Source organism: Macrobrachium rosenbergii, chromosome 1 (assembly GCF_040412425.1).
Source record: "Macrobrachium rosenbergii isolate ZJJX-2024 chromosome 1, ASM4041242v1, whole genome shotgun sequence".
In the NCBI taxonomy this organism is placed as follows: domain Eukaryota; kingdom Metazoa; phylum Arthropoda; class Malacostraca; order Decapoda; family Palaemonidae; genus Macrobrachium; species Macrobrachium rosenbergii.
Genome location: NC_089741.1, coordinates 39492066 through 39518069, shown reverse-complemented (window position 1 = coordinate 39518069; position 26004 = coordinate 39492066). Strand labels below are relative to the sequence as shown.

Here is a 26004-nt window from a genome sequence, read left to right as displayed (position 1 = left end):
ACGATACTCGAAAGGGATCTTCGACCACAGAGAAGTGTCGGTGATGGTGATTCCTGATGAATATTTTTACTTGTAAAAATATTCACGGTCTGATTTCACGTTGAACTTTGAAAAACTTTGCTGAACGGAAGCCTCAATGGAACTCTGAAAAACTTTTCTGACCAGAAGCCTCAGTGGAACTTTGAAAAACTTTTCTTAACAGAAGCATCACGCGGAACTTTGAAAACCTTTGCTGAACAGAAGCCTCAATGGAACTCTGAAAAACTTTGCTGAACAGAAGCCAGACGCTGAACTTCGTAAAACTTTGCTAATAGAAGCCTCACACTTGAACTCTGAACTTTACTGAACACAAGCCTCATCACAGAAGTGTTTGTACGAAACAGAATCTACTGTTTTTGTTGACTAGATTTTTCAGGTTGTGTCACAGTGAATTATGGGAGCCACACTGAGCAGTATCATCTCTTGGGTCCGGTGCACTGAGCCCCACAGGATAATGATGTGTAAGAACTGTTTCCTCTGTACATCTTTACATGTTCATCATTTTAGGCTGTCGAAAAATGGCAAAACCCAACAGCACTTATTTTTTGTTTTGTTTCATTTTTCCAATCACTTCCTTTCTCAGTAGTCTTCCTGGGAAACCCCAGAGAGACTATACTGAGAAAGAAAGTGATTAGAAAAATAAAACCGGAAAATAAGTGCTTTTGGTTATGTCCCTAACAAAAATATGGTGAAGACAGATAAGAATACAGTTCCATTACTGATAAGTCCTAAGTGAAGACCTTTATTACTAAGGAAATACACACTTCCACCACGCAAGACAATCTTCATAAAATCAGCAATAACATGCATATAGACTAATCTGACCATATGCCAGCACGGGCTCTTGCCCCAAGAACACCCAGTACCTGAGCAAGGTCACGTTCACCTCTAGTCATCAAGAGCATAAAACTAACTCATTAAATCTGCATAAATTTGTTTTTTTAAATCAGACTGACTTTCAAACATAGACACTGAAGCTGTTACCGAACACTATAAGCCCCTTCTGGTATTTACTTATAATTATTCACTTTATTAGTAGAAGTCATAAAGTTATTTAGTATAATTAAATTAAAACAAATTTTGCTCCTCTGGTTTAATTTTAATATCTTGGTTCAAACTCGTTTAAGATCATTTATTTACTAAATACAAATCATGAAGACCATTCATTTGCAATGAGAATGTATCAGAATCTTTCACTAATAATTATGATTTTCTTGGTCAGGACTTTCCATTCAATATCATTATTTTCTTTGTCAGAACCTTCCATTCATTATTATGATTTTTTTTGGCAGAACCTTTAATTCATAATTTTAATTGTTTTTGTCAGAACCTTTCATTCATTATTATGACTGTCTTTGGCAGAACCTTTCATTTATTATTACGATAGTCTTTGTCAGAACATTTCATTCATTATTATGATAGTCTTTGTCAGAACCTTTCATTGATAATTAAGATTGTCTTTGTGAGAACCTTTCATTCATTAGTATGATTTTCTGTGTCAGAACTTTTCATTCATATTTGGGATTTTCTTTGTCAGAACTTATCATTCATTATTAAGATTCTCTCTGTCATTATTATGATTTTCTGTGTCAGAACCTTTCACTCATAATCATGATTTTCTTTGTCAGAACTTTTCATTCATTATTAAGATTTTCTTGTCATTATTATGATTTTTGTCAGAACCTTTGTTCAGAGGATTTTCTTTGCCATTTTCATTTAATAAGATTTTCTTTGTCATTATTATGACTCACTTTGTCAGAACCTTTCATTCATACTTAGGATTTTCTTTGTCAGAACTTTTCATTCATTAATAAGATTTTCTTTGTCATTATTATGACTTTCTTTGTCAGAAACTTTCATTCATACTTAGGATTTTCTTTGTCAGAACCTTTCATTCATTAGCATGATTTTCCGTGTCAGAACCTTTCATTCATAACTGTAATTTTCATTAACAGATATTTTTCTCTTTGATAGTCGGCCTCGACGGCGCTGGGAAGACGACGATCCTCTACAAAATCAAACTGGGCGAAGTCGTTCAGACGATCCCGACGATTGGTGAGTCAAGTTATTCGTAAATACGTTTTAGAGCAATTCAGAAGTTGTGACGTCATTGTGGCTCTTACAAATACGTGTAGATATATGATAAAATGGGACCAGTAGATTCTATATACATAATATAATGAATTCTGTTACTGCATCAATTTCTTGATAAGTGTTGTCACTCTAAAATGATCGTGATTATTCCATACAAATTAAACATTTTGTCTGATGAAAAACACTCCCTGAAAATTGCCATCTTTGTCTTAGCCAAATGCAATGGGAAAAAGTCTAATTTCTGGAGGAAAAGTTTAATGTCTAACACAAAGTCTAATTTCTAGGAAAAAGTCTAATCTCTGACATAAAATCTGATTTCTGGAAAAAGGTCTAATTTCTGGGGAAAAAAGTCTAATTTCTGGGAAAAATTCTAATTTCTGGGGAAAAAAGCCTGATCTCTGAAAAAGAAATCTGATTTCTGGGAAAAAGTCTAATTTCTGAGGGAAAATGTCAAATTTCTTGTGAAAAATGTGCAATTTCAGGGAAATTTGTCTGATTTCGGAAATATGTCCCTAAAAAAAATAAAGAACGGAAAAACATGGTGAAGACACGTACGAATACAGTACCATTACCAATAAGTCTTTTCCTTCACACCCTCATACAGGCTGTAACGTCGAGACGGTGGAACACGGAAACGTAAGTCTCAGAGCGTGGGACTTGAACACCAACCAGAGGCTCCGCCTCTTGTGGAGGCATTACTTCCCAGATACCTCGGCCTTCATTTTCGTCGTGGACAGCGCTGCCTCGGAGAGGTTTGCCGAGGCAAAAGAGGAATTACACCGATTGGTACGTAAGGGTTAACTCAATAAATCATGCGTGGCTAACTTTCAGTAAACAACTTAAAATTATCCAAATTAGCAAACGCATACTCAAAGGTCCACTTTTTTTCCTTACTGAAGGGTGTGTGACCTCACTTGACAGCGGTTGAATGACCTCAGCCATCAATAAGGATGACCTCACTTGATGGTGAATAAATGTTACAGTAAAATATTAGCTCCATTTCATGTGCATGCTAGCAAAAGAAATGGAATATTTAGTGGCCAATTGTAAAAATTAGCATTCATCATGCAAAGAAAATTAAACCTTTTACCTGGAATAGCTGGCAGTAAGATAAGCTACACCTTTCAAAATCTAATAATAATAATAATAATAATAATAATAATAATAATAATAATAATAATAATAATAATAATAATAATAATAATAATAATAATAATGGAGAAACAAATCCATACTTATGTATGGGTATATATATTTAAAAATAAATCTCTACAGAGACATATTTTTTTAAATATATGTACCCATACATAACTGTGGATTTATTCTTCCATTTCAAGACTCATGCTACTACTATGAGCATTTTTAATAATAATAATAATAATAATAATAATAATAATAATAATAATAATAATAATAATAATAATAATAAACAGCAAGAAGACATATCAGAGGACAATGATACTCCTTTAATGTAGTGCTCAAACTTCCTTTTTGGCAGGTTGAGGAGTCAGAGCTGAAGGAGGATTGCCCTTTTTCATCCTGGCCAATAAGCAAGATCTACCAGAGGCTGCCTCGCCGTACGTCATCACAGAGGCCCTTGAACTCCACCGCCTGAAGCGCCCGTGGTTCATCCAGGGCACCAGTGCCCTTGATTCGAGTGGCATCGACAAGTCTCTGGACTGGCTGGCCAAGGCAGTCTCAAAATGAGAGGGATTCTGCTGAGTTTTCAAAGGATTGCTCTTGACTTGCTCCAGAAGTCTGTACTGTCCCAGTACAGGGGTCCTGTTTGTGGCGTCAGAGATGGATTTTCTATGGTGGCAAAACCAACAGCTCTATACAATGAGATCATCTAATACAATACAGTGTTTTGGTTTTTATAAATGGGTGCTAGAATGAATATGCACACTGACAAGGGGGACTTACAGATAATTTAATGACAGAACTGTTAAGAGGAAGGTTCTGAGGTTTAGTAACATAGAAGAAGAGTTGTTATGGGTAAGCAGTTCTTTTTTATAGTAAAAGCAAAGTTTGTAATTTGATATACATAAGAAAGATTGGTAGGTTTAGCGTAAAGTTTATGGGATAGGGCACGAGGAATAATTGGTATTTCCAGAAGAGTTGCTTGGTGGTAGTGAGGAAAAGCTCCAGTGATTGATAAACGAGACTGTAAGTGTCTATAGAGAGAGAAACCTGAAAATGAATGTTAGGACGAGTCGAGTTATGAAAGTAAATGGGAATCAAGATACCAATGTTGAATGTTCGTACGAATGGATGGAGGGAATGCTGAGCCAACTCTCCTTTATGGAAGACATGTACATCGAATGCAAATAAAATTTTTGGAAGTTCTTAAGACGACTATTATTGTGATGTGTTGAATTTAGAATGTACAGAGCGAGAAATATCATCACAATAACGTGATCGACTAGTAAAATTAATACCCATCAGGAAAGTCCTGGATGCTCGTATATAAAACTTCAACTATCCAATTTAGTATCAGTATTGATTAGGAACAAATCATCTTCTTGTACGGTTTTGAATTAATGTATAAACAGATTTTGTGTGCCCTTTGTAACACCTGTGTAATTTAACCCACATGTATTTGGGGATCTACGTCCTGGAACTAGAGTTAATTTCCAGGGTATTAAAGACTTTTGTTTAATCTTGCATTCACATTGTGTGCTTTTGTCATGCATTCGTTACGCCTCTCCGTACTTGTCAAGGCTTTCCAGCGAGGCCTGTCATGCATTTTCATCCTCCCTTTACAAAGGGGTCTTTTATTTAGACAATTTTTTTTAAGTAAGTAACTGTGTCCTTTTTGTCTTTTTAATTTAATTCTCAGGATCAAACTTCTAACCTCGTTGTCTGTGGCGTTTCATTGTTAATTAACGCATCGTTCAGTGTTCTTTCATTGTTGATCTATTTTTATTAATAAAACTGTTATTAAGACCTCATTCTTCTTAACCTCGGTTTTTCATTACATCGTGTTATTGCTGTCAAGGAATAAACTGAAATACTCTCATCATTACAACTATTGTTGAATGAAGCGTACTAAAAGGAAAATAATCTTTAAGAGGGAAATAAAAAGTGAATGGAAGAGAATAAGCACGGTAGTTATGACTGAGGGTAAGAAAAAAAGTAAAAAATGCGCCGAAGTTTCTTCGACGCAATCGAGTTTTCTGTATAGCTTATAATCAACGCCACCGAAAACTGATCTATCTTTCGGTGGTCTCGGTATAATGCTGTATGAGCCGTGGTCCATAAAACTTTCAGCCGGCGATGGTGGCCTGTGTTGTTGCGTTGCCAGAAGCACGATCATAGCTAGCTTTAACCTTAAATAAAATAAAAGCTACTGAGGCTAGAGGGCTGCAATTTAGTATGTTTGATGATTGGAGGGCGGATGATCACCATACCAATTTGCAGCCCTCTAACCCCAGTAGTTTTTAAGATCTGAGGGCGGACAGAAAAAGTGCGGACAGAAAAAAGTGCGGACAGACAGACAAAGCCGGCACAACAGTTTTCTTTTCAGAAAACTAAAGATTAAAAATTATAACGTATAAGACATATTGTTCCAAAGATAGCAAGAAAACCTGTCACGGTTCTACAAAGATAAACAAATTAATATTACTGAGCAGCTTCCGAATCCTTCTGGTTCCTACGCAAACGTCAAGAGGAATGCACATCTTGCATACTTGCACTGAACCGCCGCATAATTAATACAATTAAAATTCTGACTGCTCTCTGCATTCATTGAATATTCATAAGAGGTCACGATGCTGTCTGGTCCAATGACTGTTCAATATTATTTTTACAAGTATGTGCAGCAGAATGACCAGTTCTGTATCTATAAGATTATTATTTTGGGGCTGAATTTTAACACGGACATCCTTATTTGTGTTTGTATGTATGTATGTATAAATAAATTTATAAATGTGTAACTGTAATAGCCACAATGCACCTCTTAGCTTCTCGAATTCTTCGCACTTTTTGGATACGCTTGTCACTGCAAAGCCTTTGGATCCAAGTGCAAGAAATTTGAAGCAGTTATGATGTCCAGTAGCGAGAAACGAACCCGCGTCTCATAATCACAACGAGGTCATGTTGCCGACCTGACAACGAGGAGGATAAAAGTCTATTGCAGCTCGTACATATTTATATGTATATATATAAATTTATATATATACCTGTCAAATTCAGATATATTTATTAGAGCTGGAACAGACCCATCCTCACCATCGTAGCCAAGTGGGCAATCGTTTTTACTGCCTTTTATGCTGAAATACATATATAGAATCTACTGGTTACTTTTTACCAGATACACGTGATTTTCATAGCCACAATCCCTGCTGAATTCGACATGTATATACTGTATATGTATGACATGTGTATATATATATATATATATATATATATATATATATATATATATATATATATATATATATATACATATATGTGTGTATGAATGTTTATAATATATATACCGTATATGTGTGTGTGTAAGTATCAGCTCACTATTGAGGGTAATATAAAATCAGCGCTGTTCTTTCGTAACAAAATCCTTTAGAAAAGCAACGATATATCTCTGAATAAATCTTTGACGTTCTGCTGGAAAACCAAACAGAAAAAACACACAACACACTAAAAACAACCGCCACAAAAAAAAAAACAAGCGAAACATTTCTTAACATAACTAAGAATTTAAAATCCGTGCTGGCATAAGCCCAGTCTCATCAACAACACTGACACCAAATCACTCAAAGAAATCGCAGCATCTGCAGTAAGGGAGCATGTGAATGTGGGAGAGAGAGAGAGAGAGAGAGAGAGAGAGAGAGAGAGAGAGAGAGAGAGGAGAGAGAGAGAGAGAGAGAGAGAGAGAGAGAGTTCAAATCTTTATTTCCAATTACTCTGGAGAGGGAAAGAGTTCGAATCCAAACCTTTATTCCCAATTCACACTGGAGAGAGAGAGAGAGAGAGAGAGAGAGAGAGAGAGAGAGAGAGAGAGAGAGAGAGAGAGAGAGAGAGAGAGTTCAAATCTTTATTCCCAATACACACTGGAGAGAGAAAGAGTCTGAACCAAACCTTATTCCCAATTCACACTGAAGAGAGAGAGAGAGAGAGAGTAAATCTTTATTTCCCAATACACACTGGAGAGAGAAAGAGTCTGAATCCAAAACCTTATTCCCAATTCACACTGAAAAGAGAGAGAGAGAGAGAGAGAGAGAGAGAGAGAGAGAGAGAGAGAGAGAGAGAGAGAGAGAGAGAGAGTTCAAATCTTTATTCCCAATTCACACTGGAGAGAGAAAGAGTTCGAATCCAAACCTTTATTCCCAATTCACACTGAAAAGAGAGAGAGAGAGAGAGAGAGAGAGAGAGAGAGAGAGAGAGAGAGTTCAAATCTTATTCCCTAATTCACACTGAGAGAGAAAGAGAGTTCGAATCCAAACCTTTATTCCCAATTCACACTGAAGAGAGAGAGAGAGAGAGAGAGAGAGAGAGAGAGAGAGAGAGAGAGAGAGAGAGAGAGAGAGAGAGAGTTCAAATCTTTATTTCCAAATACACACTGAGAGAGAAAGAGTCCGAATCCAAACCTTTATTCCTAATTCACACTGAAGAGAGAGAGAGAGAGAGAGAGAGAGAGAGAGAGAGAGAGAGAGTTCAAATTCAAGTTCAAATCCTTATTTCCAATTACTCTGAGAGAGAAAGAGTCGAATCCAAACTTTTATTCCCAATTCACACTGAAGAGAGAGAGAGAGAGAGAGAGAGAGAGAGAGAGAGAGAGAGAGAGAGAGAGAGAGAGATAATGTACGTTCTCAGAGGCGGGGAACCTTTTGTCGTTAACCCTGACCTGTGGCCGAGCAAAGCAGCCTGGGGGCAAGAGTAATCCAGTTGCAGGTAACGGAGTGATTGCTGCTCCTGCTGCAACAACGCTGTTGCATGCAGCAATCAGTTCTCAGGACAGACCTCTTTACAGCAACGACGACACAAACACACACATGCAGGTTCACAGATATGTCTTGCACAAAGGCGTCGTTTCAGATGAGATATATAAAGGACATTTTCTGTTTAACATTTAACAAAAATGTTATGTTTAACATTTAACATAGAAAAAATGCTGTGTTTAACATTTAACACAAAAAAAGCTGTGTTTAACATTTAACACAAAAAATGCTGTGCTTAACATTAAACGGAAAAAATGCTGTGTGTAACATTTAACACAAAAAAATTTTTTAACATTTAACACAAAAATGTTGTGTTTAACATCTAACACAAAAATTTTGTGTATTAACACAAACAAATGCTTATCTTGACATATAACGCACAAAACATTTCACAAAAAAATTACAAATAAAAGTAAAACACAAACATTTTCACAAACATTGCACAAACTTGTCTGTTTCAGACGATATACAAACAAGCACACTTTCACAAATATGGTCTGTTTAAAACATAACAAAAAAATTTTCACAAAAAACTCTCAAATAAAAGTAAAACACAAACAGTTTCACACAAACAGGGAATGCACAAACATATCGTTTCAGACGAGATACTAACACGTCCACTTTCACAAATATGTCCTGTATAACAAATAACACAAAAACTTTCACAAACAAGTACACAAAACTCAAAATATAAAAGTAAAATACTTCCAGTTTCACAAACATGGAACAAACGTATGGTTTCGAACGAGATACAAACACGTCCTATTTCGCATGTAATATACAGACACGTCCACTATCGCAGGTAATATGCGAACATCAAAATTCACAAACAAGCCCTGTTGCACATATAAGAAAAAATTTAACTTTCACAAACAAGACACAAACATGTCCGGCTGCGTAGTTATTGCACAAAATTAACTCGTTTCATTAACAAGAAGACAAACATCCAGTTTCACAAACCAGGCACAAACGATTGCTGCTGTTTCCCAAGTAATCTGGGAAACCCAATTTCATAAACACGGCTCAAACACCTCCTGATGTACAAACAACGCAAAAAATTCAAATCATAAACAAAATACAAACACGTCACGTTTCACTGATGAGGCACAAGAGGCGGTCAGCTTCACAATTACAGCACAAACACCTCTTGTTCACAAACAAACAAAGCTTACACTCGCAATTTAAAAGACACGACGTAGAAACGCTTCGTTTTACAAACAAAACAAACAGTCAGTTTCGCGAATATACCCGCAATGCCACTTAAAACTAGTAACAACATGTTAAGAAATCAAATAACAAGACATGAAAAAACATCACAATAATGCCGATAATTATATATATGTATATATATATATATCATAATTATTCCTTTTACGTTTTTTCATGTCTATGTTTGTTGCTTCCTGAAAGTTTTCTGTCCATGTTTGTCACTAGTTAAAGTAACATTGCGGGTTTGTTCATGAAACTGACTGTGTTTGTTTTGTTTGTGCCATATATATATATATATATATATATATATATATATATATATATATATATATATATATATATATATATGTATATGTATATAATAGAAAATATATATATATATATATATATATATATATATATAAACAAAACGTGAGGGTAATTTTTCATCTGTGCTCTATCATTACAGAGCCCGTGGAAGTTTTAAATCACGCTAATGCTCACTCCAGTGAGAGAGAGAGAGAGAGAGAGAGAGAGAGAGAGAGAGAGAGAGAGAGGAGAGAGAGAGAGACTCTCTCTCTCTGTAAGCCATAAACATTTTGTCCGTTTCAAGTCTCCACTGATAAATATTTCCGTCTATAAACTGTTTTGCCAGTCACGATAGAAGCCAAACCTCTCTCTCTCTCTCTCTCTCTCTCATTCAGTGTTTATTCTCCATCATCTCACATTCTTGATCACTCCCATAACGTAATGCGGAAGGTCACGGTCGTCTACAACAGGAAAGAATGAAAAGAAAAAAGAATAAGCAAAGAATAAATCAAGAATAAACGAAGAAGAATAAAGCAAGTCTAAAGCAAGAGAATGCGGCAAGAAGGAAAATACGAATGGAAGAACCGAGAGAAAGAGAGAGAGAGAGAAATGGAAAATAAATCGAAAGAAAAACGCTTGGGTGTCGGAGGAGGATGAGGAGGCAGGAAAGCGAGAGAGAGAGAGAGAGAGAGAGAGAGAGAGAGAGAGAGAGAGAGAGAGAGAGAGAGAGACCCGAGGCAAAGATGGGACTTGAATCTTAATTCCTCTCACACAACACTCCCACTTCCTGTCCACACCCAGGGTTAAAGACCAAAAAGAAGAAAGTGCTCGAAGACTGCATGTATATACATGCATTCATACATAGATACATACGTACATATATATATATATATATATATATATATATATATATATATATATATATATATATATATATATATATATATATATTATGTAATGTATGCATATGTATAAATAGACACATATACTATATATATATATATATATATATATATATATATATATATATATATATATATATATGTATATATATATATATATATATATATATATGTGAGAGAGAGAGAGAGAGAGAGAGAGAGAGAGAGAGAGAGAGAGAGAGAGAGAGAGAGAGAGAGAGAGACTAAAATAAGAAAGAATACAAGAAACCAAAAATGCCCGAAGCATCTTTCGGTAATAATCGAGTTTTCTGGTACAGCTGCCACAGCGTATGAATCAAGGCCGCCGAAAATAGATTTATCTTTCGGTAGTCTCGGTATAATGCTGTATGAGCCGCGGTCCATGAAATTTTAACAACGGCCGGCGTGGTTCGTCCTATATCACAAGCTGGAAGCACGATTAAGGCTGACTTTAACCTTAAATAAAATAAAAGTTTGAGGCTAGAGGACTGTAATTTGGTTATGTTTGATGGGTTGAGGGTGGATGATCAACTTACCACCCCAGTGTTCTCTAGCCTCAGTAGTTTTAAGATCTGAGGGCGGACAGAAAAAGTGCGACGGACAGACAAAGCCGGCACAATAGTTTTCTTTACAGAGAACCAAACTATGATTTAACAAATATAACATAAGAAGGCGCATGTTAAATTAACCTTTCTTCCAGAATAACTGAAGTTGAATTACAGAAGTGTCATTCATTGCATGAAAGCTGTTGAAATACTGTTCACAAAATGCCTAGTGCAACCTTTGACACAAGCTCTGAAAATCCACATAAGTATGCCCACACCCCAAAAAATTATCTATCACTTCAAGTTACACTAATTTCCATTGGAGAATATATGTAAATACGTACGCACAATACCTTATATAAAGTATACAGTATTACACGACATTACCTCAAGAATTCCCTCAGAAAGAGAATAGAAAAAAAATCTAAGTATTAAAAAAAACACTCCGCCAACTGAGAGTGGATAATACTTTAATTTTTAAAACAAATTCAATTGTTGAAAAAAGACTATACGAATTGGCTGTGTAATTCAGTAAAAAAATCAAACAATTCTAATCATATTTCTTGCATTTGAACTCGTACCGTTTTTGTTGTTACTGTTGTTAGAGAGAGAGAGAGAGAGAGAGAGAGAGAGAGAGAGAGAGAGAGAGAGAGAGAGAGAGAGAGAGTACAGGACTTCTGAGGTTTCCCAGTGAGAATCGAGCGGCTTTGGGGGCATGAAAGGGTCAAGCCAGACTGGCCTCCTTGACTATTTTGCAACATGAGGCACTCCTTCGCGCCATAATACATTGCTTTGCAACATAACTCCTTTACAACACAATTCACTCCTTTACAACAAAGTCAACTCCTTTACAACATAATTCACTCCTTTACAACAAACTTAACTCCTGTACAACACAATTCACTCCTTTACAACAAAGTTAACTCCTTTACAACATAATTCACTCCTTTACAACATAATTCACTCCTTTACAACGAAGTTAACTCCTTTACAACATAATTCACTCCTTTACAACGAAGTTAACTCCTTTACAACTTAATTCACTCCTTTACAACGAAGTTAACTCCTTTACAACATAATTCACTCCTCTGCAAAATAATTCACTCCTCTGCAACATAGTTCCCTCTTTTGCAAAGGAAATTCACTTCTTTCCAACACAATTCACTCCTTTGTAACAAACTTCCCTCCTTTACAACAAAATTGACTCCTTGGTAACAATTCGCTCCTCTGCAATAAAGTTCACTTCATTGCAACATAATTCACACTGCATAATATAATTCGCTCAATTTCAACATATTGTAATTATCTCCTTTACATCAAAGTTAATTCCTTTAAAAAATAATGCAATCCTTTGCAACATGACTTACTACTTTAAAACATACTTCACTCTTCTGCAACAGAATTCCATCCCTTGAAACATAATGCATTCCTTTACAACATAGTTCACTCCTCTGCAACATGATTCCCTCCTTAACAACGAACTTCACTATTTTGCAACATAATGTACTCTTTTGTAACACCAATCACTGATTTACAACATGCTTTACAGATTTGCAGCATAATTCACCTTTCTACCACATAATTCACTCCTTTGCAATACAATGCAGTCCTTTGCAATAATTCGCTCATTTACAACACAGTTCACTTATACTTCATTCCTCTGCAACAACACCTGCATTATTTGCAATAACCTCCTCTCCTTTGCAACATATTCGCCCCCTCGTAGCACAGTTCGCTCGTCTGTATCACAGCCAACTCAAAAACCATCAGGGAACTCATTCATGCGTTCACAGCGTCAAGAAATAAGGTGTGACAGAAAATCGTAATATAATTTGACTTCCGTTCACCGTTGGCTATTCGTCAGTTCGTTTACCAGGAAGACTGCCCAGAAGGAATAGCTTCTGTAGCACATTGCAGAACTTAAAAAAAAATAATGTTAATATTTATTCCTGATAAAATCTGCAATGACGGGTCATTTTGGAATAATCTTCCCGGATTTTTGAGGGTGCCATCACACGTCTTTTTTCTTTTTATTATTTCCTGTTTGACGTTCTTAGGAAAAGGTCATACAAAAAATCTATATACTTGGGGGAAAGATATGAGCTCGAAATATTCATAATACGAATAATCTACGAGACAAGATATTTTTACCATCAAGCAACATCACTTTTGTTGATACTTTAACGAAACTACAAATCAAACGAAAGAGAAAATACATTAGCCATAAGGATATGGAAGGAAGGACTTGGAAAAAATATATATATATATATATATATATATATATATATATATATATATATATATATGTATATATATATATATATATATATATATATATATATATATATATATATATATATATATATATATAAGAAATGACACAACTAGGGTTTGTGGGCAAGCTGTTCAAATCACAGATAAAATCAAGATTCAGTGAAACATACAACAAACCTTAGCGGTTTGATGCACGAAGGCCAGGGTCACAGTGAGACCCATAAGACAAAAGAGTAAGAGTAAGTATGTACACAACACTCTCCTCCTCCTCCTCCTCCTCCTCCTCCTCCTCCTCCTAGTGTAAAGATACAACAAGCAATGGGTTACATGAGGTCGGAAAACTTACAGAAAAAGAGCAAGTAACCACGAACCTCCAAATGGAAAATGGGAATACAGGAGAGAGAGAGAGAGAGAGAGAGAGAGAGAGAGAGAGAGAGAGAGAGAGAGAGAGAGAGAGAGAGAGAGAGAGAGAGAGGAACTTAGATTCTTCGAGCTGAGGGCTCAGATAGAAATCTATATGATCACTTTGATGTATAAAGATGAGAGAGAGAGAGAGAGAAGAAGAAGAAGAAGAAGAAGAGGAAGAAGAAGAAGAAGAAGAAGAAGAAGAGAGAGAGAGAGAGAGAGAGAGAGAGAGAGAGAGAGAGAGAGAGAGAGGAGAGAGCTTAGATTCTTTAAGATCAGGGTCAGATCTATCTGATCACTTTGATGCATAAAGATGCTGAAGAAGAAGAAGAAGAAGAAGAAGAAGAAGAAGAAGAAGAAGAAGAAGAAGAAGAGAGAGAGAGAGAGAGAGAGAGAGAGAGAGAGAGAGAGAGAGAGAGAGATAGCTTCACAGGAAGCATGTATATATCTAAATTGCTTCAGAACCTGCAGAATGAGGCAGAAATTTAGCAGCCCCAGATTGTAGCAAGAGAGAGAGAGAGAGAGAGAGAGAGAGAGAGAGAGAGAGAGAGAGAGAGAGAGAGAGAGAGAAATGGGACTGTGGTTGCCTAGTGGGAAGAAGAAGAAGAAGAAGCAGATTCAAGAAGATCCGCCGCCACCCATACCTGTATCATCATAATCACAACAGCCACTCGCTTCTTTCCGAAAGCCCGCGGGGTCGTCCGTCCCCTGGGGCCAGTCCCACAAGGGGATCCCAGACGAGGTGGAGAGGAAGAAAGTCTGGGAAAGGGACTTTGAACACAACAAAAGACGATCCGGGGGAATTTGAAGTTGTGATGACAATGGAGTCTTGTCTTTTTTGTCCAATTGTTGGCATGATCAGACAGACTCGGGGACAAAGACTCGGGGACAGACTCTGGGACAGATTTGGGGACAGACTCTGGGAGACAGACTCTAGGACACAGACTCTGGGAGACAGACTCTAGGACACAGACTCTGGCAGACAGACTCTGGGACACAGACTCTGGCAGACAGACTCTGGGACACAGACTCGGGGACACAGACTCTGGCAGACAGACTCGGGGACAGACTCTGGGACACAGGTTAGGAAATACATACCTGGAGACTCAAACTAGAAGACACAGACTCCGGGACAGACCCAGAGATACAGACTCGGCAACACAGACTAGGAGACACAGACTCGGATACAGACTCAGAGATATAGCCTAGGAGACAGACTAAGAGATGCAGACTCGGGGGGTCATAGACTAGGAGACATAGACTCGGAGACACAGACTAGGGGACACAGACTTAAAGACAGACTCGGGAACAAAGACTCAAAGACAGGCTCGGGGACACAGACTCAGACAAAAGCACTGAATTCACAAGACTTGCTGCTAAGGACATATGGGAAAAGATTAATTTATCTCGATTGACGAAAAGATTCTCGGGTCATCAGAGAACGCCAATTTGTCAAAACAAGAACAGTAGTTCCTAATCGATCAAAAAATCACACGTAAAATACTGAATTCTTTTCAGTCTCAAGAATATACAGGGAAGACTTTCTGATACTCAAGAAAATGCTCTTTTTCAATAAGATTTTCTTTTTAATATTCTACAAAAAATCATGTAATATTATTTCGTTGTTGAACTGAACTGAATATAGAATTTAAGCGAAAGGCCAAGCACTGGGACCTATGAGATCATTCAGCGCTGAAACGGACATTGACAGTAAAAGACTTGAAAGGTGTAACAGGAGGAAAACCTCGCAGTTGCACTACGAATCAACTGTTAGGAGAAGGTGGAAAGAGAATATGAAAGGAGGTACAGTAAAAGGAACGAAAGGGGTTGCTTGCAGTTAGGGGCCGAAGGCACGCTGCAAAAAAACCTTAAGTAATGCCTACAGTGCACCGCATGAGGAATTCGTTGTTAATGAAGCTGATCTTTTGTAGATAAGGAAACGAATTACTTTCATTTCATTAACAGGAAGTCCCTGTGCATTCAACAAACAATGAAACTAATATGTCTCAGAACATCTAATTAAAAGTAGAGAAGCCATTAAATTGATAGCTGTACAAAGAGCTTTTAAAAAACGCACTTGCTTGAGAGAGAGAGAGAGAGAGAGAGAGAGAGAGAGAGAGAGAGAGAGAGAGAGCACAAAATCCATTAGCCTCGCAATTAGTACCACAATAATGGTGGGTATTTCCGTGTTACGTATAATAACAAGAGCAAAAGAAAAAAAGGTATAACACAGAGCTCGTCATTATCAATCATAAGGTGGATGCTTTGGCGTCACTCGCGAAAAGGTCAATAAATTGAAACAAAAACAAACAAAAATAAATTACAACAATAAAGAAAACAAGAACGCCTGAGTACATCCCCATGCGAGGAAATCAAACTATAAAGGTCTCTCTCTCTCTCTCTCTCTCTCTCTCTCGTACATCCCCATGCGAGGAAATCAAACTATAAAGGTCTCTCTCTCTCTCTCTCTCTCTCTCTCTCTCTCTCTCTCTCTCTCTCTCTCTCTCTCTCTCATTTCACACGACCTTGCAAAGCTCTCACATCACAATCAATTAAGAGAGGGCAGATAAAGGACTCTCTCACTCAATTTCCATCAGTAGAATTGACGTCACTTAAATTACAGACAATTTTCATAAAAAAGTAATATTTTTCAGTGCAAAGATAACAAATTTTTAAAAATATCATGAGGATAATATCGAAGTAGTAATATTAGTTTAATATTCGTAACATTAAATAAAGTGAAAAATCTGAAGTACCAGTTTAGAGGCTTCTCGATAATATTTTTCAAGGCAAAGGTAAAAAAACCTTTTGAAATATGTATTATGAGGATAATATCTAAACGGTATTATTAGTTTAATATTTGCAACATTAAATACGTAGAAAAAACTAAAGTACAATATTAGGCGCTTCTTGTTAATATTTTTCAAGCCAACGGTAACAAATATTTAAAATAAATATTATGAGGATAATATCTAAATAGTAATGTTAGTTTAATATTTGCAACATTAAATAAAGTGAAAAATCTGAAGTACCACATTAGAGGCTTCTTGATAATACTTTTCAAGGCAATGGTAAAAAAACTTTTGAAATAAATACCGTGGGGATAATATTAAGCAGTAATATTAGATTAATATTCATAACATCAAATCAGATCAAGCTGCAAATATTTAGAAGTTAATATTATCCAGATAATACTTAAATATTAATGATAGTTGAATATTTATAACATCAAATATGATGAAGATGCTGACACTGGGTGGCTTCACAAAAGAGGTGGCGATATTCAATAGCTGAACTTCGATAAAATTTTTGAAAACCTTCTTCAGGAAACTTTCAAATTACGAAAACTTCGTAAAACTTCCAAATTACGCAAAATATAAAAAAAAAATGCTTCCAGATGATGAAAGCCGAATTACGAAAACTATTCGGACAAACTTCCAAATTACGAAAACTTAAAAAAATCCAAATAACGAAAACTTAAAAACTTCCATATTACGAAAACTTAAAAAAAAACTTCCAAATTACTAAAACTATTCTGAAAAAACTTCCAAATTACGAAAACTATTTTCTAAAAATATTCCAAATTACCAAAACAATTTGGAAAAACTTCCAAATTAGGAAAAGTATTTAAAATTACGAAGGTATTTGGAAGAAACTTCCAAATTACGGAAACTGTCCGGAAAATGTCCAAAAATTACGAATTACTAAAACATTCTAAAACTTCCAAAAATTACGAAAAACCTTCCGAAAGAAAAACTCAAAATTCGAAAACTATTCCAAAGAAAAACTATCCCAAATTACGAAAACTATTCCAAAGAAAAACTATTCCAAATTATGAAAACTATTCCAAAGAAAAACTATTCCGAATTCAAATTACGAAAACTATTCCAAAGAAAAACTATTCCAAATAAAAAAAAACTGCTCGCAAACGTGCATGCATGTGCGTCTATACCACCGCCGGCGTATCTCACCGCAGGAACGATGGCCCCCTGGGGGGGGGGGCACGGGGGCTTCAATTCCATCACACGAGGAGTCAGCTAGCCATTCCCTTCGGCATCAAGAAGAAGAAGATCCGAAGACCAACTCCACCTCACCTCCTCCTCTTCCTCCTCCTCCTCCTCCTCCTCCATTCTGCCAACAGTAGCAGAAGCAGCAGCGTGCCCTTGGCCTCAGTCTCTAGTCGTCACTTCCCCGCAAAAAAAACGAAAAAAAATTTAAAAAATAAAAAAAACTGAAAAAAAAAACAACTCAGCTCCCGGGAATCCCTTGGCGGCCATGCCCTCGGCCACACATCGCCGTCTCTCAGGAGTTCAAGGGAGATGTCAACCCTTCCGCTGCGATGTTCAGCGATAACATCTTCGTCAGGAAGGTTGTGTGTGTATGCGTGTGTATGTGAGAGAGAGAGAGAGAGAGAGAGAGAGAGAGAGAGAGAGAGAGAGAGAGAGTAGTAGCAGATCTAGGAAAATGATTAGCTGGTAGGGGAGGGGGGTTTCCCTCGCCCAGCTAGAAGAGGGAGGGGGTTTCCCCCTCCTTTCCCCCACCCCTTTCTCACTCCCCCAGTTATAACTCTCCATCATCATCCTTCTCAAGGCAATGTACATGCTCTTCCCCCTACCCCTCACTCCCCCACCGCCCAAATCTGGAAGGGGGGGGTTTCTGTAACTCTCTATCACCATCTTTCTCAAGGCAATGCACACCCCCTTCGCCCTCCCCTTCACTCCCCCACGGCCTAAATTTGGGAAGGGGGTTTCAATCCTTTCCCCCACCATTTTCTCTCTCCCCCAGTTATAACTCTCTATCACCACCCTTCTCAAGGCAATGTACATCCCCTTCCCCCTCTCCTCACTCCCCTCTCCCAAATCTGGGGGATGTTTCCCTCCTTTCCCCCACCCCCTTCCTCCCTCCCCATCTGTAACTCTCCATCATCATCCTTCTCAAGGCAATGTACACCGATCCCCCTCCCCTCCCCTAACTTCCTCCCAAGCCCAAAATCTCTCCCATCTATACCGACGCAGATACGGCAGCTGCAGTGACTGAAGTGATTCACTGCTTTATTTTTATCTCCATTCTTCACTTCCTGACTGAGGTATTTAAGTAATTAAAGCCTTGGGGTGAGAATTTGAGTATTACGAAGGCTGTATAAGCAGAGATTTCTCAGATCATACAATAAATAACCACTGTTATTGTCAGTTTCGCTTTTTTCCCAAACAATTACGTTATATAATTTTTTTTCTTTTTAGTATTTTTCAATATATATATACTGTATATATATATATATATATATATATATATATATACATATATATATACATATATATAAATACACATACACACACACACATATATGTATATATATATATATATATATATGTATATATATATATATATATATATATATATATATATATATATATATTATAAAATAAAACGAATAACAGAGTGAATTCACCTTTTCAAGACAATAAATCATTGTCTCTGATTTTGTCATTTTCTTCATAATTACAAATACTGATGGTCAATGTGGCAGAAGAATAAGAATACAATACACGTTTTAATTCTTGGTAAAGAACCTTTCCATTCTTCATATATTTTTTTTCAATCTCTACAAATAATCTACACGATATTACGACACTTTTAGTTTTCTGTAAAAGAAAACTACTGCACCGGCTTTGTCTGTCCGTCCGCACTTTATTCTGTCCGCACTTTTTCTGTCCGCCCTCAGATCTTAAAAACTACAGAGGCTAGAGGGCAGCCAATTGGTATGTTAGTATGTTGATCATCCACCCTCCAGTCATCAAACGTACCAAATTGCAGCCCTCTAGCCTCAGTAGTTTTTTATTTTATTTAAGATTAAAGTTAGCCATAATCGTGCTCCTAGCAACGATATAGGATGGGCCACCACCGGACAGTGGTTAAAGTTTCATGAGCCGCGGCTCATACAGCATTATGCCGAGACCACCGAAAGATAGATCTATTTTCGGTGGCTTTGATTATACCCTGTCTTGCGGGAGATAATTAATTTATCACTGTAGCAATTGCAATGATGAAGTTGATAATGACAATGTTATAATCACTAGTAGCAACTGACTTATCTTTAATCTGAATCTGTCACATAGGACCTTAATCAATATTTTATCCGCAGCAGATATTTAGGTTTCTGATAAAAAAAACAATGTCTTTGTAAGTATTATAAGCGAGTATTATAAGTGAGTCAGTTTTTTTTTCATAGTTTGGGGGGTTAGTTTAAAAAGTGGTTAATCTGCCTGGAAATATTATTGAATTCTGAGAGAGAGAGAGAGAGAGAGAGAGAGAGAGAGAGAGAGAGAGAGAGAGAGAGAGAGAGAGAGAGAGAGAGAGAGAGAGTTAGTTTCCAATCAAGAAAACAGGAGGTACATTTTACCATGATTTATTTTTCTTTCAAAGAGAGAGAGAGAGAGAGAGAGAGAGAGAGAGAAATTGCAATCAAGAAAATAGGAGATAGATATTACACCAAGAATTCTTATTTTTTTCTGTCAGAGAGAGAGAGAGAGAGAGAGAGAGAGAGAGAGAGAGAGAGAGAGAGAGAGAGAGAGAGAGATGGCAGTCCTTTCACAAATGTGTGGTAAAATAAAAAAAAATCACATTAACTGAATAACATTACTTATAAGTAGTCTTCAAAATGCCCATATAATAAAAAGAAATCCATAATTCCTCCTTGCAGAACGTATTATCCAATCCAAAATAACTTCAATTAAATGCTTCAAGAAAAAACGTGTAGTACCTCCCACAACCCTAGAAACACAAGCTCTTTACAACAAGGGGAACACCCAACCTTTTATAACATGAGGAATCCCATCCCTTCACAAAAAATGGGGAAACCAACCATTTTACAACAAGAGGTACCTACCTCTTTTTGACAAGAGGAACCTCACCTCTTTTTGACAAGAGGAACCTCACCTCTCTTTGACAAGAGGAACCTCACCTCTTTTGACAAGAGGAACCTCGCCTCCTTTTGACAAGAGGAACCTCATCTCTTTTTGACAAGAGGAACCCCACACCTTTATAACAACGAAGTTTCTCTTCACAACAAAAACCCAGTTTCCAACAAGAGGAACCCAACGTCTTTTTAACAGTGGGGTTCATCTTTAAACAAGAGGAACATAACCTCTTTATAACAAGAGGAACCCTACCTCTTTAAAACAACAGGAACCCTACCTCTTTATAACAAGAGGAACACAACCTCTTTACAACAAGAGGAACACAACCTCTTTACAACAAGAGGAACACAACCTCTTTAAAACAATAGGAACACAACCTCTTCACAAAAAGAAGAACACAACCTCTTTACAACAAGAGGAACACAACCTCTCTAAAACAAGAGGAACCCTACATCTTTACAAGAGGAACACAACCTCTTTAAAACAACAGGAACCCTACCTCTTTATAACAAGAGGAACACAACCTCTTTAAAACAAGAGAAACCCTACACCTCTTTACAACAAGAGGCACACAGCCTCTTTAAAACAAGAGAACCCCCACACCTCGAAAACAACGAGGTTCCTCTTTACAACAAGAATAACCCCACCAAACTCTTTCCACACCACACACACACACACACACACACACACACACACACATACAACCTTGATCCGAAATAACCGATAATGGCGAGGGGGGGAGGGGGGGGGGAGGCAAACGGCATAAAACTCCGATTTTCTCACATCCGAAGGCAGAAGAAGATAACCTTGTCCTCACACGCCACCCCCATCGCCGTCTGCGCTTCGTCAGGAAACCGGTTTGTTTGTGTAATGGCAGCAGCAGAAGTTTCCTGTATAATAAACTGCCCCCGTCAAGACCTGCTCTCTCGCTCTCTCGATCGCTTACTATAAAAAAAAAAAGAGGGTGAGGAATAACGCTCTTTAACCGGTGAAATTTGAGGTCTCGAAAGGCGAGAGAGAGAGAGAGAGAGAGAGAGAGAGAGAGAGAGAGAGAGAGAGAGAGAGAGAGAGAGAGAGTGTGTGATAAAGGTAAATTTTACATCAAGAATTATTCATTCTGTCAGAGAGAGAGAGAGAGAGAGAGAGAGAGAGAGAGAAAGAGAGGTAAATTTCACACCAAGAATTATTTATTCTGTCAGAGAGAGAGAGAGAGATAAAGGTAAATTTTACACCAAGAATTATTTATTCTGTCAGAGAGAGAGAGAGAGAGAGAGAGAGAGAGAGAGAGAGAGAGAGAGAGATAGAGAGAGAGAGAGAGAGAGAGAAATTTTACACCAAGAATTATTTATTCTGTGAGAGAGAGAGAGAGAGAGAGAGAGAGAGAGAGAGAGAGAGAGAGAGAGAGAGAGAGAGAGAGAGAGAGGTAAATTTTACACCAAGAATTATTTATTCTGTCAGAGAGAGAGAGATAAAGGTAAATTTACACAAGAATTATTTATTCTGTCAGAGAGAGAGAGAGAGAGAGAGAGAGAGAGAGAGAGAGAGAGAGAGAGAGAGAGAGAGAGAGAGAGAGAGAAATTTACACAAGAATTATTTATTCTGTCAGAGAGAGAGATTTACACAAGAATTATTTATTCTGTTAGAGAGAGAGAGAGAGAGAGAGAGAGAGAGAGAGAGAGAGAGAGAGAGAGAGAGAGAGAGAGAGAGAGAGAGAGAGTCTGACTTTGATTTTGACTGGCTATTGTCAATATTGATGATAAATGATTGTTAAAAAAAACTTAAACTTATGAATGAGCCATATAAATCGTGTCTGTAGTCATATAAATACTTAAAATACTTTGAAAAATATTTAAAATATGAATCGTGTCTGAAGAGCCATATAAAAAAGACTAAAATACTTTGAAAAATATTAAAAATCTGAATCGCGTCTGTATTCATATAAAAATACATAAAATTAAAAAACCATTAAAATACCATTGAAAAGATATTAAAATACCATTGGAAAATTATTAAACTACCATTAAAAATTTTCAAAATACCATTAAAAAATTATTAAAATACCACTGCAAAATTATTCAAATACCAATCACATATTCCGAAACTATAATGATCATAATTCCGGACGATGATCAATTCTGCCGTCACAATTATCATCACAACATATGACATCATAATAACTTTATTAACGTTTCATCTCGAAGTGACTGTGACATATTTTGACGTGGGAACAGTGGTGACATATTTAAGTCACAATATCTTTTAAAAATCATCATAATTTATGGTGACGTAGAATGACAGTGACAGACGTCAGCTAGACGTTGAGTGATGTCAGAATGATGTCCTCAGTGACATCCCATTAGCTACTTCGCTAAACGCTCCCCCACCCCCCCGCGAAGGCTTCCCCGTACCCAGCCCCCCTTAGTTGAAATTATAATTAGTGTGTCATTAAAGAGACAAAATTTACCCTTAAGTTTTCTTATTTTGTGATATTTTCTGCAAGGTGTTTCTCTCTCTCTCTCTCTCTCTCTCTCTCTCTCTCTCTCTCTCTCTCTCAACTATTCTTCTCCTGTTATTTTCAAGGTATTTTCCACCTTCTCCTCTTCCTCCTCCTAATCTCTCTCTCTCTCTCTCTCTCTCTCTCTCTCTCTTTAGCAGAAAAAATAATTCTTGGTGTAAAATCTACGTCTTGTTTTCTTTATTCAAAGATCTCTCTCTCTCTCTCTCTCTCCACTATTCTTCTCCTGTTATTATTTTCAAGGTATTTTCCACCTTTTCTTCTTCCTCCTAATCTCTCTCTCTCTCTCTCTCTCTCTCTCTCTCCGTCCCCCTCAAGGCACAAAGGAAATCGACATTCGCGGAAGAAAAAAATTATTCCCAAATAATCGTTGACATGTTGAAGTCGCCCCACTCAATTACGATGACGTCAGAATCTTTTACGATCAGATGCTTGCCGCTGGTTCAGGGCCGAAGACTCTTAATAATGGCGACATCCTGAATTTGCCAAGACAAGATTTAAAAGCGTCGACAGCGACAACAGATATTATTGCACGAAGAACGGTGACGCCCAAGAACACCTTCAGCGTGACGAAGGAGGGATGTTTTTGTTAAATGTGTGTGTTTGGATGGATAGATGGATAGATAGATAAATCAGATAGATAGATAGAGAAATAGATAGATAAATAAATAGACAGATAGATTAGATTAGATAGATAGAAAGACAGACAGGTAGAAAGATGGATTGGATAGACAGATAAAAAGATAGATAGAAAGATAGATAGATAGACAGATTAGATAGGTAGATAGATAGATAGATAGATAGATAGATAGATAGAAAGATACACAGATAGATAAATAGATAGATTAGATGGATAGAAAAATAGATAAAAAGATAGATAAAAAGATAGATAGATAGATAGATAGATAGATAGATAGATAGATAGATAGATAGAAAGACAGATAGACATATAAAGAGATAGATAGAGAGAGAAATAGATAGATAGATAGATAGATAGACTGACAGACAGACAGACAGAGAAATAGATAGATAGATAGATAGATATAAAGATCGACAGATAAAAAACAGATAAACAGATTAGACAGATAAATAGATCAGACAGATAGAAAGATAGATAGATAGATAGATGGACAGATTGTTCAGGAGGAACCGACAGAGGACACTGTCCAAAAATTGGACAAGTTCAATTAAAAAATGAATAAAATATCAGCTGATTCCAAAACTGAGATAAGAAGGTCACTAGATTTAATGGAGTTTTGGGTATTGAACATCCTTCTTATTAGTCTTGTTTTACTTCATTCTCTCTCTCTCTCTCTCTCTCTCTCTCTCTCTCTCTCTGTAATAATAATAATAATAATAATAATAATAATAATAATAATAATAATAATAATAATCTGATGATAACAATAACAACAACAAAAACAATAATAATAATAATAATAATAATAATAATAATAATAATAATAATAATAATAATAATAATAATAATAATAACTGATAAAAATCCTAATTTTTAAACTTATTTTCCTACGGCCAACCATCACTAGGATGGTGTTTCCGTAAACAAACCAAAGTCTCACAAAAGAATTACGGGGCAAAACGAGCTACAATTGCCCCGTGTAATTCTTCAAGAAATTCTACCACAAACTCTTCAACATCAAACTAATCAAAGTCGTTAAAAGAAGCCCGCGCATGCGCAGGTAAATGGATGACATTTCACATATTGGATACTGTCATGAACATTCAATTAAACTTTATAGTCTAAGAAATATTTAAAATTTTGTTTGCCCACCATAAAACATTCTATTTAAGATGAAAATGAAAAAATGTATATATAAAATCTTTGGGTACCGTCTTCAGCAATCCTTTCAACATTCAACAAAAACTCATGATTTACGAAATGTTTGAAATTTTGTTTGCTGTCATAAAAATAAAGTGGAAAAAAACATTCAAGTCTTTGGTAATTGTCTTCAACGGTTCGTAAGTCATGTAACAAAATTTGAAGCAAAATTATAAGGTCATGTGTACTCCACTGAAAAAATTATAATTTACAAAATATTTAAAATCTTGTCTGCTGTCCTAAAACACTCAATTTTTAAATACTGACACGAAAAAAAATTTTCAAAATCTTGGGCTACTGTCTTCAGCAGTTCGTATACCATGCAGCAACATTTTAAGACAATCATGCAATAATAACTGCCCTTACTCACCCCCAACACCCCCCACCCCACCCTTTAGGCACGTAAAAAATAAAAGAAACAAAATAAAGAAACCACGCATCAAACAATCTGATCAATATTCCTGCCGCGACAGTACACGTACGCGGAGAAATGAGATTGCTAAACCATTTTTAACGATCGATAAATCGTTTTTAATTTTTTTTACGCATTTTTTCTACCAGAATGACGGCTCTAGTGCGCATCAACTCATGACAATAGAATACTATAAGAAACATTGCTGACCTCGGCTGGGTCACGGGATACCTCAGGGGGATTATTTTGACCTGTCTTATTTTCCTCGAGCTCTGGAAATCCTTATTTGGGTAAACATTACAAGAGTCAGTTTTGATCTTGGTAACGATAATGAGAGAGAGAGAGAGAGAGAGAGAGAGAGAGAGAGAGAGAGAGAGAGAGAGAGAGAGAGAGAGAGAGATTATCAATGAATGATTATCTTGCTGAAGCCTTCATCTTTTTATTAATCATGACGATCAGGATACTATAGCCTCTCTCTCAGAGAGAGAGAGAGAGAGAGAGAGAGAGAGAGAGAGAGAGAGAGAGAGAGAGAGAGAGAGAGAGAGCACAAAGAAATGAGATAAACAGAAACTTGAAATTGAAAGAGAGAGAGAGAGAGAGAGAGAGA

At 36.7% G+C, this 26004-nt stretch overlaps 2 protein-coding genes across 2 annotated transcripts in view; one reads left to right on the top strand and one right to left on the bottom strand.

Annotated features, from left to right (window-relative positions):
- stet (stem cell tumor) overlaps positions 1–26004 on the bottom strand; it is an 804488-nt gene that overhangs the window by 574538 nt on the left and 203946 nt on the right. The window lies entirely within an intron of this gene.
- Positions 360–5079, top strand: LOC136855842 (uncharacterized). Its single transcript, XM_067133243.1, has 4 exons — positions 360–500; positions 2014–2094; positions 2738–2919; positions 3632–5079. The coding sequence occupies exons 1-4, from the start codon at positions 434–436 to the stop codon at positions 3746–3748; spliced, it is 447 nt and encodes a 148-aa protein (XP_066989344.1). The 5' UTR covers positions 360–433; the 3' UTR covers positions 3749–5079.